Raw genomic sequence first — 19,061 nt, forward strand, 5'->3', positions numbered from 1 at the left:
GGTCTTACTTTAGTGCGCATTCAACTGTGTGCTTTGGCAGGTAAATTATAGTAATGTTCATTTTGGCAACAACATAGGTGGCGCGGTATGAGTTATAAAGTGCTTTCACGTGGATTGTAGGTATTTCTTAAACGGTATTTCCTAAAAAACATGCCTTAGAAAATAGGACTAAAACTTCTCTCCCAATTTCTGTATCAGTAAATTAGAATTCATTTTAAGTTAAAAAAAGGCCTTTCACATCCTTACTTTAAGGAAGGAGGTTTCTGCTAGGATAACCTGGGAAAGGTACACTGAGGTACCATGATGTGCCTGGGCCAACTTAGTCAACGGCGCAGTGGCAGAACTTAACATTCTGATTTCTGTTCCTTGAAACAAAAACAAAACACAAAATTAAACGCTAACTCTGATTTTACAAAATAACTCTTGAGAAATAAAATTAAATCAGTTTCTTCTCCATTTAAATATTTCTCTTGGAGATCTATGCTACAATGACTGTAGGAAGTGATGGTTAAAGTGTAAAAAACTTGTTTACTTCCAATAATGATACTCAATAAAGGAAAAATTGTGATTGAGAAAAAGTAAAGGAAATTGTGATTTTTCAGTTTTGGCAATTTCAAATACTATCACAGTAAGCACAGTTCTGAACTTCAGAAACTAAGAATTAAGAACAAAGAGGACCTGTCTTCCACAATAGTGACACTAATCAGAACAACAAGTGAAAGGGCAAAAGCAGGGGCAGAGAATTAGGTGTTCCGTAAGTCTCCTTGTTGGATCAAACCCTCTGGGCTAGGAGTTACAAAAGACCATGTAAGGTAAAAAATATCCTAAATCATTACACACTTTATTTAAGCATCATTATTTGAAACCCCTCCCTCTGTACAGAGGATCTTCTGACAAATGTATTCTTAGTTCCCAGCTCTACACTGAACCCAAACTCTTGGCCTCAGGTGTAGGACCTCTGGGCAGCATCTCAGGCAAAGGAGAGAAAGAGGAGGCTGAGATCAATAACAAGGCGATGCAGGGTTCCCACAGAACCAAAGAGTGCCTGGAAATCAACTGGGCTAATTGGTTATGTTTTACAGGTGAAAAGGCTGAGGCCCAGAGAGAGAAATATTGTGTCCAGTTCATCGCAAGTAAACATCAGAGGCTGGATTTGAACCCAGGTCTTCTTCCCACTCTACCACAACCCTTCTATTCTGCTGGAAAGGGAACTTGGGGGGAAGGACTCCTGGGTCTCCTCGCTCCAAAAACAAAGTGAAATGTGTTTGGATTCATATACTCCTTTTTGAGGGACATACAAAGTCATATTGCCTTTGTAGAGTTGCACCTCATAATCAGGTAGCTATGACTTCCAATTCTGAAAATAGATTCTCACGCAATTACACTAGAATTTACAGAAATGACAGTAGAAGGAAATACAATATTCCATCCCTTGCAGAGAATATTTACTTCCAAGTCAGGATAATTTGTCATATGCATTACCTACTTAGAGTCGTCACTCACATGCAGAGAACTTTGATAAGAAGGCTGGAAAAAGAGGCACATAGAGGCTTTAGGTTAACACTGGATTTTTTGGCAAAAGTGAAGGAAAGAGAGCCTCATTAAGAGAAGAATGCAAACTAGTATTTCCTAGGTGTCACCTACTTTGGTAACTTCTGAGTCACAGAAAATAACGTGTTTCTGTCAATCCTGCCTAGCGAAGGCTGACATTATGGTTAATATTCCAATTCATAGTGATATTTAATTTCTTGCTAACATGGTTTATCCTGCCTTATATTATTATTTTAATGGCTACTTATTACACTTATGCTTCCCCCTTGTGGGCACGATATGGAAGGAACGGAGAGATGGAATGATGCAAGGTGTGGAGACATTCAGGGTGCAGCCCCGGAGTTACCCCTCAGGAACCTGCCTGTTGTGTGCATCTCTGTCATCAGGGGTTTTGGTCTCTGTATCTGCTAATACGATACTTTCTTACTATTAAAAACACCCAATGCAGGTATCAAAGAAAAGGAAAACCAAAGGATAATCTAAAATCAATCATTTATGGTAAGATAATCACAATGTAGGCACATATGACTATTTTGCACATTGTGTATCATTATCCAAAAAAGTGTGAGGTCCTTGAAACAAGTATTTTCCTTTTAGTTACGATTTTCTCTGTAGGCTCTAGCCAAGAAATAGATTACATTATTTCGTATAAACTTGTTAAGGAATAGGTGGGGGAAAGCAAGTTATTTATATAAATTGGCTGCTTTAATCAAATCAAGATTAGGTTACCCTACTGGAAGCAGGCCAGATACTGGTAGAAGCTTCTTTTGGAAAGGCAGGAGAGGTGAGAAGACCAGTTTTCTCTGTGCAGCTCACTGTGGGTGGCACCGCCCCCTCCAACTCCTTCCCATGGGTGGGTTCTCTGGGTAAGAATATCAAGGACTAACTGAGAGCAATAGCCACCACATAGAGACCAGGCCTTCATCCTTCACTGTCACCTCAGTCTTCTGAGGACTGGTGAGCAAGGGGGAAGGTAGCATGGGCGCAGGGCTCAAAACTATTTCCAACCCTCTCCTGATCCACCCCCCCGCCCCGGCTTCCCCCACCACTCTGCCCCTTCACCCAGGATTTCGAGTGGTGGGAACACAATGTCTAACAGCTCGGACTTACTTGGCAGCAGCATCCTTTCTCAACTGCTCGTGCTTCATGAGGAGGTTCTTCCGGTCTCGGAAGGCTTTCCTGACCTTGTACCCTTTGTAGACGGCCTGGATCTTGAAGGCAGCAATGTCTTGGATGGCCGCGATGGACAGGGCGCCGTGCTCCAACATGAACTGGATGACTTCATGGCGCTCGCCAAGCAACGCGTAATCAAGGGGCGTGTACCTGAAGCAGGAATGTTTTTCAAAGTGTTGGAATATAATTCAAGGCACAGTTAGACTGGCAATATACTTGTATGCAGCAAAAATGTCATTCTACGATGTGAAATAGTCCTCAGGCAAAGCTATCTGCTGTACTCCAGAGCTGCTCCTTTTTCTCTCTGAGGGCCACAAAACAAGGTGACCTGGAGTCGGGTGCTTTGTGCTGCTGACCATACCAAGTCCCGACTTCTGCTCACTGGCTCCCAACTTGGGGGCTGGGAGAACATGATCATCCTTCCTGTTTCCCATGCTCCAAATAATTCCTTGCTCCTGTCTCAAAAGGTACTGCAAATAAAGTTCTATGATATTCATCATTTGAGCCTATGATTACTGATAGTTAACGCTTATGAAATTTTTTAAAAATGGAGAGATTATATGATAAGGATGGCTCTTTAACTGGAGAATGGATGAATTATGAAATAGTGCTGGAACAACTGAATAGCCACTTGGGGGAAAAGGGATTCTTACGTCACACTCCAAAATAAATTCTGGATGAAGCAAAGATCTCAAATCAATCAATCAATCAATCAATCAATCAATCAATCCATGAATATGCTAGAAGAAATTGGGGATGATTATTTAAAAATTGAAGTAGAATTTAAAAAAGAAAGATACAAAACTCAGAAAACTTATGATTGAAAAATGCAACTACATAAAAATTAAAAAAGCTTTGCAGGGCAAAAACAGCAAAAACAAGGGTAAAAGAGTTCCCAAAACAGAAAATACTAATGGTTCTTAAACATATGTCCAATCTCACTAATTTAAGAGAAATACAAATTAAGACTCATTTGAGAGAGCACTTTAATCATCAGATTAGCGAAGATCAGAAAGTTTAAGAACATACTGTTCTAGCAAGGATGAAGGGAGATAGCCTCTCTCACATACTACCTTCAAGTTTAAGGAGAACAATTTGGCAGGTCTGTAGCAATTATTTATGCAGCTGCCATTCAACATAGCCATTTCACTTAGAGGCATTTTACCCTACAGATTTGCTCTCATTTGTGAAATGTTTTATGTACAAGGATATTCGTAGAAGCACAGCTTGAAATAGTAAAAGAATGGGAACAACCTCAATATCCATTAACAGAGGACTGGTTAAGTAAAGCACAGGCCGTCCGTGCGATGAAGACATCTGTGTAATGCAGCCCTGACTGCAGTACATGAATAAATGAGCAACCATCTCCAGGATGTCTTGTTAAATGAAGAAAATAAAAAAGTAAGAAACAGAACAGGGTTATGGCCTGCCCCATTTGTACAAAAAAGAATATATTCCTGTATGATCACCTATGTAAAATACATCTCCAGATGTTTCCCAGGAAACTGGCAACAGTAGCGCTGCTGGGAGGGAGCTGGCTGCCTCGGGGGCGCCTGTGGGAGGGACTTGCCGTTTTCACTCAATGCCCTTTGATGCCTTTTTGATTTTGTACGATGGGCATATAGCACCTTTTTGATAACTTTATTATTTAGGAAGGATGGCTATTATTGCCATGTAGTTATATGTTTAATTATCAACTGGCTCTTTCTCATTGTGTGATTTTAGGCAAATTCTTTTTTTAAAACCTTTTTTGTTTTCAGAAGTATAAAGTAAATATGATAAACACACAGAAGAAAATAAGTCATCTATATCACCTCCCTCACAATTAACTACTGTTAATATCTTGGCAGAGGGTGCTTTCCTTTTTTAAAGAAAAATGACCGCTTCATAAAAATGACCCATGTAAGCATTTGCACCGTGCAAAAAGTAAAAACATTGAAGTAAAAACCCCAAACCCCAAATTCCACCCCCCAACAATGGTCACGGTAACTGTCCCTTCTTAAACAACTTACTCGCTGTCTCTAAGGCCCAGCCTCCCTCATCGCAGACTTGGCATGGGCAGAAAGGAAACGACTGCGAGGCCAGGCCTCGCACCGGCACAGGGAAGGAGTTCCTAAACGTCGGCTATTGCTCTTATCATCCCAGGACATACACTGCGGCGTGATTTGTGACACCGTAGTCGCTTATCAGAAATATTATTTCCATTGGACCTAGTACTTCCAACCACCTAATGGCTGCCACTGATCCGATTCCTTTCTGACTGTTACTAATTCAATGCAATAAGAGACGTTAGGAGGAAATAATCAGCTGATTTCTGAGGTGAAATAAATGATGATTATATCGATGCATCATTAGTCCCACAAAATCATCTAATGACTATAGGAAAAAAAGATCTCTCTTCAAAATTCGCCCAACAGTCACAGTAAGCCATAAAAAGATGAGGTTTTCAATTTAAGCCAAACGTGATCTGGCCACTTCACTAAGGAAACTCTGAATTCAGAAGGAAGCACCAAACGTTAAGATTAAGGAGCCCCCCATAAAGACAGCTCAATGTGCCGCTACTGTTCAGAGACCAGAAGGCCATACATAAACTTTAAAACATTATTTATAAGTAGGCAGAATTTTGTAAATTCAGAAAAATTTAAAAAATATAAATACATAGTCAATGGAAGAGATTATCACACAATAGTAGAGCTAAATTTAGTGTAATGAAATGAATAAACAGACTGAGAAAACTTAAGCAGCTTGCTGAAGGTTATGTAACTAGGTACCTGCAGAATCTAGACTGGAACTAGGGTCGAATGACTCCCATTCAATAATGTTTCTACAACACATCTATCAACTATTCAGTAGAAGTCTCTTATACCTCATAGAATGAAATTTCTAAAATCAACTTGCAAATAACCTATATTTAGTAAGCTTGATCATTTCTTCTTTAATTAAAATGTAGTGTCTTTCACATAGTATACAAGCAGAATCATGAAAATCTAGTGTATGAAATTAAGGCCCAAACTATGCCTTTACTTACAGATATGACAAAAGGAAGTAACAGGTAGCAGAAGAGACCCTAAAGAATGCGGAACTGGGAGTCGGCAGACCTGAGGGACCCTGGGCATTCTCTTCACTTCTCTGAGCTTCTGTTTTCTTACTTGTGACAGGCAAAAAGGAAGGCTAGGTCTTTCAGGCTATTTGCAGATGGAAATTGCATTTCAAATGTTTTCAACATTTTTATTATGGTAAATTGTTTTTTTAATTAGGAGAAATTTCAAACATAAACAAAAGTAGAGAGTATAATGTACTCCTTTACATACTCCTCATCCAAATTTAAGACTTAGCAAGATTTTTGTCATATTTGCTTCATCCAAGCCCTTCCCTTTTACTTTTGCTAAAGTATTTTAAATCAAATCCCAGGTCTCTTGTTGTTGCACCTCCCTGCATTTCAGTATTCATCTCTAAATAATATGAACATAACCGTGTCATTATTGTACTAACAAAATTAACAGGAATTCCTTAGTAAGAGCCAATATCCACTCCATATTCAAATTACACCCAATTTTCTCAAAAGTGTCTTTTTTAAAAAACAACTGCTTTATTTAGGATTCTCATTCAATTTTTGATCAAAGGAACACAATCCAAGTGTCTAGCAAGCTTTTAAGATTGAAGTCTATACCTAGAGTTTAAGCAACTGACCATATTGTGATTATTACTACTGAATCTTTCTTCATTCCCAATTCAATTTAGAAACATTCAAATGCTGTGAATATTCCCATCGATGTCAGAGTGTGGCTGTCAGGTAGTTATTGACTGAAGACCAGCAGGAGCTGACAAAAATTATGTCTATGCAGTGCACATCGAGGGGTTAGTGTCAACGCATGAGAAGTAGAAATTAGCACTACATTGATGGTAACAAGCCAAGAAACAATGTAGATAAAGACAAGAGACGAGATGCAATTGGACCTGCCATGTGGGAATGGCCTGATGGGGTGAGCAGAATGCCTAAACTGGAATGTCAATAAACATAAAAGGCAGTGCCAAGTTCTGACATTTGTACATCAAGGTGCATTGCTGATGAAACATTAAAGGGACCTGGAATGTTGCCACTGTCTCTTTTCATCTATAGATTGGCAAGTACGGTCAGGTGAATTTTTCCTCTGGTCTTTGGTCTGTAATTAATACATGTTTACTCCAGGAGGCAGTAAGCACCTTAATTCACAGGCTTACTTAGGTCTGGAATTCAATGTTTAACATATAAATGAGAACTGAATTGCAAACAAAATATTTTTTTTTACTGTTTCCCAAAAAATAGTAGTCACGCTGTAAACACTGTAACATTGTAGAATAAATGCTTTATAGAAATAAATCATCACCAATTCTTAGGATTCTTAAACTTTCCCTTTTGTTTTTCTAGGATTTCCAAGGGAGAAATCTTCAGCTCTCTCACATATCTGTTTTAAGGTCAAAACCTCAATCTTGAGGATTCCACTTGGCTTTCCAACTTCCTTAAATGGCCAATCCCCTAAACCCTCAAATTGTCATTGTTTTGCAGTTGCTATATGACGATAATACAGAGTGAGCTCTTTACACAATTGTTCCTAAAGAAAGACATACCAGTCTGCTTTATGTAATTCTGCATGTGCTCTAAGAATTCCAGAAGTTTCTAACACAGTTATGAAGCAGGGTGATGCTTACTAAGAGCCTGAAAACACAAACTTGACAATGCAACAGTTATTCACTGAGCATCTACTTCAAAAAAGCACTGTAAGCAATACAGAAGGTGACCATGATCTTCAGGAGTTCTCTGCTAACGACAGGGGAGGACAGGTTACACAGTGAGGGGAGAACAAAGTGTGGGACACATGACTATGGGATCAGAACAATCTCCTTAGGTGACACTGCATTTGAACAGAGGAATGGCATGATTCACAATTACATTAGAAATATAATTTAGCAAGGCTACTTTGGAAGCAGGTGAATTGAATGAGGAAGGATCAAAGGAAGGAAAACAGCGAGGAGACATTGCAATAGTCCCAGAAAGAGTCAAAGAAGGCTAGGTTTAGACAACGATGAAGGTAATGAAGACAAGCAAGGTGAGATACTGAGTCTGAAATACAGTTTTAGAAGTCGCCAGGACCTGGACGACTGCTGAAGCCTAAGGGTAGGTCTGATCGCCATAGGATAGGCTGAGAGAAGAGATCCAGTCCTTGGAGAATGTTTATATTCAATAATAAAAAACAAACAAAACAAAACAGAAGAGGAGCCAAAAGAAATGAAGAAGGAGCAGACATGATTAGAAAAGAATCAGGAAAATAAACTGTCACAGAAGCTCAGAGAAGATATAGTCTCAAAAAGGTAAAGAAGAGGAAGCAACAGAACCAGGACACAGAAAGGCCAGTGAGAGTGGACAGAGGGGACCCAACATCGCTCTTTGATTAGGAATTTGTCAGTGACCATTCAGACACAGATTTCAGTACAGATGTGAGGACGGAAGCCTGGCTGCAAAGGCCGAAATGGTGAGCACAGAGAAATGGGGCCAGTGAAGGCAGCCTGAGAGAAGGAAGTCTTTAGAGACAGAGAAGACGAGCTTCAGAACAAAGAGTTGGAAAATAATGGGTGGAGGATATCACTAACGGGGAAGGTTCTGCAAGAAGTGGAGAAGGTGACGGGGTTGGCCCCAGACAGAAGGAGCAGGTTTCTGCTAAGAAAGTTGCCAAGAGGAAGCTCTTCCTGCTCTTCTAATTTTCCACGACAGAAGGAGAGAACTGGTTGTGGCAGCTAAGCGGGTGGGACGGTGTCACAGCAGGGGCCACGTTACTTAGAGTGGCCGTGAACAAGGAGGACTAAAGCGCGGGCCGGGTTGGGGGATGTTCGGCTATGGAAGTCTGATGGCAAACTTGGCTGTTACCTACAGATTACTAGACCCTTCCTAGACCCAACACCACCAAGAGTCTTCTGCTTAGACTCCACGCTGTGTGTCTGGTCCTTTTCATGAGGCGCGGGTCCTTGGGGAACAACCCCAGCCTAACTCTGTGGATCTCATATTATTCAGGAAAACTCTACTGAGACTAAAGTCCTGAACTTTCAGCTTAGTGTCTCATTTTTTCATGTTACATGGTGGTGCCTTTGTCCACTGATAATATCCTGTTCATCAAGAAAAATTTCTTAAATGTGAAACACATGCCACTGGCCTAACTGAATCCTCAGTCCTGGTCAGTCTGGACCCCCTGACTTCATGCCAGCCACCAGCCAGAAGGAGGCACAGAAGTTTCCTCACCTGTAAAATGTGAGCTTGCCCTAGGTAATGTCTAACCTTCTGAATAGCTTTAAAATCTCAAGGTTCTAAGTCAACACTGCACAGAACTTTTGATCTTTTTTTCCTGGTTCAGGATTTCTTAATGTAGTGTTTTCCTTATGAGTATACTTATTTCTGACTTATTACTGACATAGAATCTAATGTTGAAATTTTTAATCTGGCAGAAACAATGTGATATTAACAATACATTTTATTTTAATCAACAGCTTACTTACCTCTCTTCATTGTTTTCCATCTGATTAGGAAAAGCAGCAAAGTCTAATAGTAATTTAATGGCATCAAGGTATCCGTTGTTACAGGACCAGTGCAAAGCTGTTCTTCCCTATGAGCATGAGCAAAAGTCAAGTTCATCTGGAGAAGGTAGTTTTAGACACACAAGTATTTATGCTAACTCAAAAAATAAACAATTCCCCTCCCAAATTACTTCATTACAATAAGGGAAAATATTAACTATGCAATGGAGAAAAGGATGGTATCTTAACCAAGTGACCAAGATTAGCGCTCCTTTAAGGGGCACTCTATGTCCCCAGACATAGTATCCACAGAAGGATTCAATATCACCTCTATAATGTCCTAACCAAAAGTGTAAAACTTGAATCTAATTATGAGGAATCATAAGGTAAACCCAAATTGAGTAAAATAAAATAAATAGCCCACATTATCAAAAAGTGTCAATGTCAAAGATAAAGAAGTCCTGAAGCACTGCTGGAGATAAAGAGGGATATTTTACAGTACTAAAACAGTCAAAGAAGAAGATACCACAATCCCAAATCTATATGCACCTAATAACATAGCTTCTAAATATGTAGGCTGCAACTGACAAAATTCGAAGGAGAAATAGTCAAAGCTATAATCACAGAGGGAGATTTTTAACTCGTCTTTTATAATAGCTGATAAAACAAACAGTAGAGATATGGAAGACCTGAACAATACAATGTAAAAATTTAACCCAAGGGATATATATAAATATATAAAACATTGCATCTGATAATGGTAAATCAGTACTCTTTTCAAGTGTACATAGAACATTTACCAAAATCAACCATAACCTGGACCATAAAGAAAGTCTCAAAAGACTTTGAAAGATTAAAATAATTCAGAGTATAGTTTCTGACCACAGTAAAATTTAAGATACAAACTAGTGTGATAGGTGGAATAATGCACTCCCTTGTAAAGATGTCTACATCCTAATTTCTGGAATCTGTAACTATGTTATGTTATATGGAAAGTGGGAGTTAAGGATGTGGATGGAATTAAGGTTGCTAATCAGCTGACCTTGAGGTAGGAGATTATCCTGGATTATCTGGGTAGGCCCAGTGTAATCACAAGGGCTCTTATAAGTGAGAAGGGAGGCAGGAGGGTGTGTCTGAGGGTGCGGTGTACGAAAGACTCAACCAGTCAGTGCCAGCTTTGATGATGGAAGAATGGGGCTCATGCCAAGGAATGAGGGCAGCATCTAGAAGCTGGAAAAGTCAAGAAACAGATTCTCACCTAGAGCCTCTGAAAGGGATGCAGTCCTGCCAACACCTTAGTTTTGATTTTTAGCCCAAAGAGACCTATTTTGTTTCTAACTTCCATAACAGTAAGATGATAATTTATGTTGTTCTAAAGCACTAAGTTTGTGGTAATTTGTTATAGCAGCAATAGGAAATTAAGGCAATGAACAACAAAAAGATAATAAGAAAGTGCCTGACTGCCTAGAAATTAAATAATAGACTTCTAAATATTCCATGCGTCAAATGGAAATTAGAAAATGTTTTAACTGAATGATAGTGATAGTATAACTTATCCAAACTTGCAGGATATGGTTAAGCAGTGCTTAGAAGAAGAAGCATGCTTGAATACATATATTAGAAAAGAATATTGAAAAAAATCAATGATTTAAACTTTCACCAAAAGAATCTTTAAAAAAATGGTGAGTCAAACCTGAGGTAAGTGGATGGTAGGAGATAATAAATGTAAGAGTAAATACCAATGAAATAGTTTTTAAAAAATGAAAAATATAGAAAATCAACAGAGAAAGAAGTCCTCTGAATAGATGAATAAGCAAAATGGAAAAGTTTTTTTAAAAAGTAAAGAGACAAAGCACATTACTAACATATAAGTGAACAAGAAAAGATCACTACAGGTCCTGTGTACATAAAAAAGATAGAAGCATATATGACCAATTTTATATGAATACATTTGACTTTTTTAATAAAATGGACAAATTTCTCAAAAATGCAACTTACTAAAGTGGAAAGGGAAATAATTAGAAAATATAAATAGTCTTGGAATTATTAATGGAAATAAATCACTCATTAATAGCTTTTGCACAAAGGGAACACCTAGATCCAATGACTTCACCAGGAAATCCTCCAAACATTGAAGGAAGGAGTAACACCAATCTTACATAAACTTGTTCGGAGAATAAGAAAAGAGGTGCTGTTTCCTGACTTTTTATGAGGTCAGTGTAACCCTGCTACCAAAACCTGGGAAGTATAATATAAGGAAGAAAAACTATAGGTCAAATTTTCTCATGAACATATATGCAAAAATATCAAAATATTAGCAAATAAAATCCACTAATATATATTTTAAAAATATATCATAAGCAGAGTTTACTTCAGGAATGGAAGGGCAGTTTAATATCTGAGAAACAAATGTAATCAATCAATGAAATTCATCATATTAACAGCAAAAATATAAAGAGGAGAAAAATAATACGATCATGTTGATAGATGCAGAAACAATATGACAAAAATTAAACAGCTCCTTGCATTTTTAAAAACTCTTAGCAACTAGAAATAAAAGGGAACCTATAGCAAATATTATATTCAATGGTAAAATATTTAAAGCTTTCTCCTTAAGCCAGTATGAGTTAAGAGCATCAATTGTCACCAATTCTATTCAACATTGTATTGGATTCCTAGCTAGTTTAATAAGGTAAAACAAGAAGTGAAAGGCATAAGAATGGAAAAGGAAGAAAGAAAAATGTTATTATTCACACATAGTATGATTGTGTATGTAGAAAATCCAAAAAAATACACGTGAAAACACTACATATAAAAATAGAACTGGAAATTAAGAAACTGGCAACTTGTAAAAAAAAAAAAAGTAAACAGTATTGCAAATTACAAAAGATGTATTTCTAATAACATAGGTATAAGGACCATATTTATATATTTTCATTATGTTAATTTTACATATAATAATAATCTTCATAAAGAGTTACTGAAAGAGTTAGTAGGAAATATATTTTCTGACTTGGAAAACATAACATGCTAGGATTTTTAAAGAATTAAAGTACCAAAAAAACAACATTGGCTAAATTGAGAGAAAGCAATATATTACTACACAGCTGGGGGAAGCATAGATTAACCCACATGTTTTAGAAACCAGTTCAAAGTTTATACCAGAGCCTAATCACATGCATATACCATTCATTCTTTGATTCAATAATCTCACTTAGGGGAAATTATCAGAGGGGAATAACCCGAAATAAAAAAAGTTAAATGAATGTAGATGATTAATGCAACATGATCTGTAATAAAGAAAACGTGTCTTGCAAAATAAGGCTTATTCAACAAATAAGGTGCATGGACCACTATTACTTGAAATAAAACAAATATAGAGCCCTATTTCACATATTATACAAGAAATATTCAGGTGAGTTACAAATCAACGTGTAGAATCTACGGAGTTTTAGAAGAAAATAGAACTAATGTTTTTCATGACCTGCAGTAAAGTACTCAAACCCAGAAGCTATAAAGTAAATTGACTGTGGGAGTGAGGGGTGGGGGTGGGGTGGGTGGAGGGGGGCGAAGGGCTAAAAACTGAGACAACTGTAATAGAATAAACATGATTTATAAATTTAAAAAAAAAGAAAGAAAATGTGTCTTGCAATAGGAAGTTACTTATTTAATTCTAAAATTTGGATGACAGTTGTAATTTAGACCCTGACTCCAACCTGCCACCGTTGTCACTTGAGGGTAATTACTGAAGCTCCGTGAGCTTCAATTTCCTCATCTGTGAACTGGGGATAATAATAGTAGTGACCGTATAGAGTTGCTGTGAGGACTGAGTGAGTTGCTAAGCATAAAGCTCTTGGAACTTTGGAATATTAAACATCATGATTATGAAAAAGATGACAAACCAAATGCAATAATATTGGTGATAATTTTAAGTGAACAAAACAAAACATGGTTTGTAAAATATTATCATATTTATATATATATATCTCCATATGCCATGTATATATATTTTACAAAAGTTATAAAATTATTCCCTATTTATATAATGACTTTGTTAAATTATATAGATATATAGGCAAGGACTTGGAAGAGAGCATGGACAAATAAAAATCATTTTTAATTAACAGATTTGTGAGGGATCTCTTCATTTGGCAAAATGCCATTTGATTTCATTTCAGTGAACAAAGGAAAAATACTTGAAACACTTTGGAGCAAACAATACAGAAAAGACCCAGAATTTCTACCTCTTTGTCTTGAATGTTAGGGTCTGCATTATTTTCCATGAGCACTGCCATGCAGTTGATGTACCCCCCATACGCGGCACACTGCAAAGGGGTTCTTCCTGCGTAATCCTGCACATTTGGATTGATCTTATTTTCTATCAATATCTGGCAAACATCAGCATTTCCTCCCAGCGCTGCCCAATGTAGAAGAGAATGTCCATCTTGGTCAACTAGATCTACTCTTGCTCCACCTGAAAAAGCAAGGATATAGTGAAGATGACTAATACGGAGAGCATTAATCAAAATTTAAAAAGTATATGTAACAGACCCTGAAATGCTTTACACTAGCAAAATATTTCCACATATATTATCTGAGTCATATTTTTTACAGTAAGTCTGTACATTGGTTACAATAGGCATCAGTTCTCTTTTACAGAAAATGCAACAAAATCAGGCAGGTGGAGTGACTTTGCCAAAATCACACAACTACCAACAGGTGGAGCTAGGTCCTTGCGTTTCCTTATGCCAGGCGCGGCGCTCTTCACCCTGCTACCCGGGCGGCTCTCTGCTACGTAAGGCTGTGTATTTGAAATGGTGAATGCAACAGTTCCGACCTTTGAGAGTGACTTAGTTGGAGCATTTTTAATAACTAACCTTTAATAAGTGTCTGAATCACATCTTTGTGTCCCATCTCACAGGCTCGGAAAAGTGGAGTATGTTTCATGACATCAGTAGCATCTACTTGAGCATTATTTTCCAATAACAACTTCACGGTGCTGACATGGCCAGAAAGGGCAGCAGCATGTAAAGCTAAAAAGGGAGCAAGAGAAAGTGATGAACTCTTTAATAACAACTTTACCTCTTTATTAGTCTAACTATGTATCTTTTCCTCCTGTGATTACCCAATCTTTTTGGCTAAATGCAATCTGGTCTTAAGGATTCACTTTTGCAGATTTCTATATTCCTTTTATTCATACTTATTTAGTCGATTTAGAGAAGGGGGTGGTTAAGGAAGAAGGTGTAGGGGAAGGTGGCTATGTGACCACTTCCCCCCACCCTTCCCAGCCTCCAGACAACCCTCTCCCTTGCCTGTTTTTGCTATGGTTGTAAAGGTGTTTTCCCCTCTGCCCCACCCACAGACATGCCTTTCTCTACTCTGGGATCCTAGTTTGGGCCTGGAGCGGGGGCACCTTCAGAGGCGGCTAGGCTGCTGGCTACTTTGTGCTCCCTGCACAACCTCGCATGGGCTTTTCTGTGTTATTCATAAGACTCTCTAAAGTCCAATAATGCGTGTAGGAGATTTAAAACAAAACTACTTTCTCCCTTTCCTTCCACATTTCTCATCTCATTGTTCTCCCTTTCCATCCCGTTGGTCTCACATGGTCCCCTCCTCTTAGCTACTACTTCACTATTTTTTCCTCTTTCTCAAGGAGCAAGAGAACAAACAAAGGACAAAGAGAAATAATTTAAATGATACAGGGAATTCTGCCCACCAACCCACTCAATCAGCATATGCTTGAGGGATGGTGTGACAGGAGACATCACTGGTTTCTTCCGTGGGTTACACGAGCTATTTCTGTGGTTGGTCTGCGCTCACGCGCTACTGAGAGTTTGTATACCTCACTGCCTTGAGTGCATTTTTCATACAACATGGCTCCAGCAATTTCCTCAGGGCCCAATTTATGAAAGAGCAATTTGTTTCCACATTGGAGAACCCATGGAGATGGAATGTGGTCTCTTCTCCGGTGCTCTTGGAAGGGGTTTGAAAAATTAATTTTGACTACATGTGAGTTTCATGTTGGGCTGACAACTGCCTGTGTCATTCCATTCTAGTGCTTGTCTCATGCCATCACTCTTTAGGTTACTCTTTAAATTCTACTGAATTTGCCTGGATAACTCTCTAGAGGCTTGGGCCAATTCTTTCTAAGTATTATGGCTCTACAGTGTCTAGAACAACGTTTCTTTCATAAAGTGTGACCCATGAATCAGAACCTAGGATGCCTATAAAATTGCAGATTCCTGGATATTTGTTGAAAACATACTATGGGCTGGGTGTTAATGTAATGATGAGAATCCAACAGGAAACAAACAGATAAGGTTACATGTTAGTAGGGGAATAAAAAAAACCCAACTGTGTAAATAAGAAGGTATTAGATAGTGATGAATGGTATAATTAAAGTAATGAGTAATAAAAGATACTTTGATTTCAGAGTGACTGGGGGACTACTTTTTATTGGTGGTTAGGGAAAGCCTTGCTAAGGAGATGACATTTGAGACCTGAATTATAAAAAACAGAGAAATGCGGTGATCTGGAGAGAGAGTAGCTTGGGCGAAGGGAACAGTTAGTACAAGGACAGGAATGAATCTGTGCTTAAGGAAGGCAAGGAAGCTGCAGCACAACAGGTACAAAAGGCCAGGTCATAAATGGCCATGCAGGTAGGTGAGTGATATTATCTGATTCACAGACTACACAGAAAACACCCTAGCTGTTCTGAGAAAATGCATGGTAGTAGATCAGAATAAAGGCAGGGAGACCAGTTAAAACTACTGCAGTAGACTGGGTGAAAAATGATGGCTTGAACTAAGGTGGCAGGAGTGGAGATGGAGAGAAATAGAAAGATTTAGAATATATGTCGGAAATGGAGTCAACAGAACTTGTTGACAGGATGTGAATAGGATCTTTGTCCATATATTCTGGAAACGCGCATTTCAAGGAACAGCCCTAGTAATTCTTATGCGTGCTTGAGTTTGAGAGCTCTGACCTAAACGGGTAAATTTTTGTTTTGCCTACCCAAGATTCAGACAGGTGTGAGAGACTTCACATATCTGAAGTACTGTCATGTGGAAGGAGCAAAGGGTGGAACATGCAGATTGACAAATTTTGGCTTAGTATAAGGAAGAACATTCCAGTAGAGTTAGGTTAAGAGGGAAGCAGTGCGTTCCCAAGTTGGAGCTGTTGAAACCGAGGCTGAAAGACCACTACTGAAGAATGTCATTACGCAGATTAAAGCATGATAGACCTGTGCTACTTTAGTTGTTTTCACATTTTAAGAGCATAAGAATGTTTTCCCCCAAGTGAAATTTTATAAAACATTCAACACATTAAACAGATAAGAGTTGTTCTGCTAAAGCAGGAATAGAGGGTTATCTACTTAAGCACCTACACCCTCAACTCACTTCAGGTACCTCTAGAGAAACCTGTTGTTCTAAAGAACATGGTTTGGAAAACCTGGGGCTAGATCTAATTTTTGGGTATTTTCTAATTCTGAAATCCTATAATGCTGTGATATGGCATCAGGATACAATAGATAGATACTCTTCAGATAAATATCAATGTCAAATAAAAAAAAGACACAATGTCAACTAAGCAAAAAATAGAACAAATGATCTTATTAAAGGAAATTCCCCGTTTCTGAGTATTTGCATTTATTTATTTAAAAATAACCTTAGATTTAACTATCGTTACTTCCTCTTTGAAAAAGTGCCACAATTTTACATATTAGTGCTATTTTTTAAAAGTTAAATTTACTTTATTCAAAGTTTTAAACATATTCAAAAATAAAGACAGCAGTCCAGTAAACTCAATAAAGCCGTCACCCAGCTCCGGCAATTGTCGGCACGTGGCTAATCTTGCTCCCTCTAATTGTCCTCTATCCCCTCCACTTCTGATTACTTTCATGAAAATTCTAGAGTCATATCCTTTCATTTATAAATATTTTAGTAAGTATATCTGAAAGACACGTTTGTTCATTTTTAAAGAAACACAACCACTGCATCAGTTAGGGTCCATTTAGGAGACAGAAACCACGCTAGACCCGCTAACAGAGAGAACTCAATAAAAGAGCTGTTAGCAACGTATTGAAGAACTAAAAAAGCCAAAAGGGAAGACTAAGGTATCACAGAGGTCGTAAATGCAGAAAACAGCTACTAACTCTGGACTAGGGGAACAGAAACAAGAGGATGGGGTTATTAAAAGCTAAAAGCTTGAAGAGGAGCCCTGCAGAACAGGAACTTAGACCTCTGAGGAGGGCCTCTGCTTGTTGGCTGGTTCTGGTGTCTCTGAGGAGGGTGCTTTGAGGCTGGTACTGTGAGTGATGGAAAAACTGCAAAGTAAAATTAACATTACCATTGGAACAAAGTACAGTGATGAACACAGGAAAAGGAAACAAAAACAAAAATAGTAAGTATACAGGAAGATGCAATCCCCTGTTGCTCTGCCAGCTTTCCAGTCTCGCTCTACTGCCCCCTATAGGTTGATTCTAACAGGGCACCTGCTGGCAAAGGGGAAACGTGGTTTGCAGAGCTCCAGCCCCCACATTCCAAAGATAGTCCCATTATCATACCTAAAAATTATTAACAAAAATTCTGTAATATCAAATATTCAGGTAGTGCTCATTTTCCTGATGGCGCTATCATTTTTAAAAAGGATTTTATTTCTTTATTTTTAGAGAGGGGGGAAGGGATGGAGAAAAAGAAGGAGAAAAACTTCGATGTGCAGGAGATATATTGATTGGATGCCTCTCACACGCCCCTAACTGGGGACCTAGTCTGCAATCTAGGCATGTGCCCTGACTGGGACTCAAACCGGTGACCTTTCGGTTCGCAACCCGGCACTCAATCCACTAAGCCACATCAGCCAAGGCTGGCTTTATCATTTTTTATAGCTTATTTATTTGAATCAAGATCTCAATAACGTCTGTATACTGTGGTTGATAAAAACTTTTTTAAAGCAAATTTTAATCTGACTATTATTTTTTGCTTTTTTATTTTTGTTTTTAAATTACAGTTTAGAACTCTTTTTTTCAATGGGGAGGATAAAACAACACTGTAGAGGGATGATGGAGAGGAACTCACTTTCACGGACAAGAAATGCCAGGAAACATCTCTGACATATAATAAATCCTTTAGGACAAAGAGACTAGGGAATTCATGAACCTAAGAAAAGGTATGTCTGAACTCCAACCACGGTGCACATCAGAAAGGCACCTTTGGTCAAAAGGATGCAAGTGTTCTCATCTATACTTTATTAAAATACATGAAAAGTTAAACTAAAAGTAAGGCTAGTGATAAAGTAAAAGACTGCATACTAATGGAAGTCAGACAAAAAAATTAAATGTTCAAACCATTTATAAACTCAATGTCCTATGTGTCTGCGCTGTACTTCTTAAGAAGCTTAAGGTCTATTGCAAGACTTTGTTAAGAAATAATTTTGAAATTTAAAACCTCCATCAAAATTCACATTACCTAAAAACTCTTTAAAAAAATGATTTAGAGGGGTGAGTGGTGTAGGTTAGGGAGAGAGACTATTAGGTGGAGTGACCTCCCTCTCCACTCTTCCCCCCAGTGCTGGATTAGTAACTCTGATGGCAAAGAGAGATCTTATCCAGGACAACATGTAGGTGCAAATGGCTCTGGTACATCTTCTTACAAGTAAGAAAAAAACATAACATTGAGAAGCTTGAGGCTGAATTTTTATTCTTTTCAGTGTTACTGTGCTGTAATGTGATTTTCCTTTCTTTCCCATGTGGAGTTAGGATCTAGTACATGAGAAAGCGACCTCCAGCAGTCAAT

At 38.2% G+C, this 19,061-nt stretch overlaps 1 protein-coding gene across 2 annotated transcripts in view; it reads right to left on the reverse strand.

The window, feature by feature from the left end:
• The window catches only part of INVS (inversin), a 132,805-nt gene that overhangs the window by 33,080 nt on the left and 80,664 nt on the right, over positions 1 to 19,061 (reverse strand). For both annotated transcript variants that reach the window (XM_054584610.1, XM_054584609.1), the window contains 4 exons: positions 14,145 to 14,300; positions 13,512 to 13,741; positions 9,250 to 9,356; positions 2,662 to 2,874 (listed from right to left, as the gene is read on the reverse strand). In XM_054584610.1, the coding sequence (XP_054440585.1) occupies positions 2,662 to 2,874; positions 9,250 to 9,356; positions 13,512 to 13,741; positions 14,145 to 14,300 (706 nt within the window). The remainder of the gene's footprint in view (positions 1 to 2,661; positions 2,875 to 9,249; positions 9,357 to 13,511; positions 13,742 to 14,144; positions 14,301 to 19,061) is intronic.

This window comes from Pteronotus mesoamericanus, unplaced genomic scaffold (genome assembly GCF_021234165.1).
Source record: "Pteronotus mesoamericanus isolate MK-2021 breed Mesoamerican mustached bat unplaced genomic scaffold, CSHL_Meso_final contig_78, whole genome shotgun sequence".
NCBI lineage: Eukaryota > Metazoa > Chordata > Mammalia > Chiroptera > Mormoopidae > Pteronotus > Pteronotus mesoamericanus.